Source organism: Hydra vulgaris, chromosome 02, assembly GCF_038396675.1.
Source record: "Hydra vulgaris chromosome 02, alternate assembly HydraT2T_AEP".
In the NCBI taxonomy this organism is placed as follows: domain Eukaryota; kingdom Metazoa; phylum Cnidaria; class Hydrozoa; order Anthoathecata; family Hydridae; genus Hydra; species Hydra vulgaris.
This window is the reverse complement of record NC_088921.1, coordinates 13,259,431-13,261,137: the sequence shown is the minus strand read 5'-3', so window position 1 is coordinate 13,261,137 and position 1,707 is coordinate 13,259,431. Positions and strand designations below refer to the sequence as shown.

The 1,707-nt window shown below is 34.1% G+C and overlaps 1 protein-coding gene across 1 annotated transcript; it reads left to right on the top strand.

The window, feature by feature from the left end:
• Positions 1-274: 274 nt before the first annotated feature.
• LOC136075860 (zinc finger MYM-type protein 1-like) lies at positions 275-991 on the top strand. The gene has a single exon (XM_065789297.1). It carries the CDS (start codon positions 275-277, stop codon positions 989-991), a length of 717 nt encoding a protein of 238 aa, XP_065645369.1.
• Positions 992-1,707: the final 716 nt, after the last annotated feature.

Below are 1,707 nucleotides of genomic sequence, written 5' to 3'. Positions count from 1 at the left end.
AAAGGGAAACAGTGACACAAGATGGTCTGCCAAAAAAGAAGCAATCACACCATTGTACAGACAAATCAAAGACGTTCTTCAAGTTTTGGAATTTATTATAGACAATCCCATGACAAATGCTGTCACAGTTAGTAGTGCAAAAGAACTTCTCATTTAAATTAATTTTAGTTTTTTGTGTTTGTTGGATTTCTGGTGTCAAATTCTTTCGCTAATTGACAGGGAAAACAAACTGCTTCAGTCAAAAACCATTTCAATTGATATTGCCGCAAAAAAAATGAAAGGATTGAAGGCTTCCAGTCAGAATCTTCGAGATATTGGGGTGGACAACATTATCAAAGGTGCCACAAAAAAAGCTAACCAGAGCGGAATTGATGGTGGCTTTCCAATCAAGAGGAAGCGCAAAGTGAAGCGGATGGCACTTTATAAAGCTAAAGATGACTCTCACCTTCTCACAGCAGAAACAGAATTCGGATCTCAGTGCAACTTTGTGTTTGACAGCATTATTACACAAATTGAATGGTGTTTTGAGGCTATGTCTGCTTTATCCTCTGATTTTGACTTCCTCAGTGGGCATTCACTCTCTAAAATTTTAGTGGATGAACTCAAGGAAAAAGCTGCAAATTTATCTCAAATTTACAAGGCAGATTTAGATTTTTCCGATTTCCAGTCAGAAATTGCAAGCTTTAAATATCAAGCTGCCGCAATGATGGGCAACTTTGAAAAATCTTGCCCGATCGACATTTTGCTGCTCATTCATAATTATTCCTTGACCAATGCTTATCCGATCACGGCAATTGCTATTCGCATCTTCCTCACCATACCAGTCACAGTTGCTACGTGTGAGAGAAGTTTCAGTAAACTTAAGCTCATAAAAAACTATATGAGGTCAACAATGGGCCAAGAACGTTTTTCTAGTTTGGCTATAATTTCAATTGAAAGTGAAGTGGCAAACAACATTGATTTTGATGATGTCATTAGTGAATTTGCCTAAAGAAAAGCCAGAAAAGTGACATTGAACTAAAGTCTGTGCAACCTTAATGACAAATTTTACTTATAAATTGATGTGATAAATTTTTTGATCAATAAATCATTTTTTTTCGTTTAATTTTCTTCTTTTTTTTTGGAGGGTGGGGGGGGGGGAGAGGGGAGCGCAATTTTCTTTTCTTGCCTGAAGCGCAAAATTGGCTCGTACGGCCCTGTTCGTGTGTTATAATTGTCTTTATTTTGCTTGCTTGTATTTTATAAGGTTCTGACGATAAGATCTTGTAATCTTCTTTCAGATCCTAGCTTATGTTTAATTGTTAGCAGTTTATATATGTGCGCATCTATAGATGTGTAAGTGTATATATGCTTATATTTATATATGTGAGTGTTTTTCTTATTTTAATTATGCTGATATTGGAATTTTTAAAATTGTAACACCATATATACGGCATATAATTGTACTGTGACATTTTAATGTAAGCAAATAAAAAAAAAATCTTATTTTACTTTAAACAAGTATTTACAATTTTCTTTGTTCTTCGTATTAACATGCTCTCGATTATAATAAAGTTATTTGAGTATTCCATGTTCAAACTTATCTATTGTTATTCTAGAATATAACGTTATTCATTTTCACGGTTTAAACCAGAATAAGTTTTTCAAACATCTCAGGTCAGAGGGAAAGACGTCAGCTTGAATGTTTGGACTTAATCTATAATTACT

Excerpts from the sequence above, each read along its gene's own strand:
- LOC136075860 (XM_065789297.1), top strand. The coding sequence starts at position 275 with ATGAAAGGATTGAAGGCTTCCAGTCAGAATCTTCGAGATATTGGGGTG.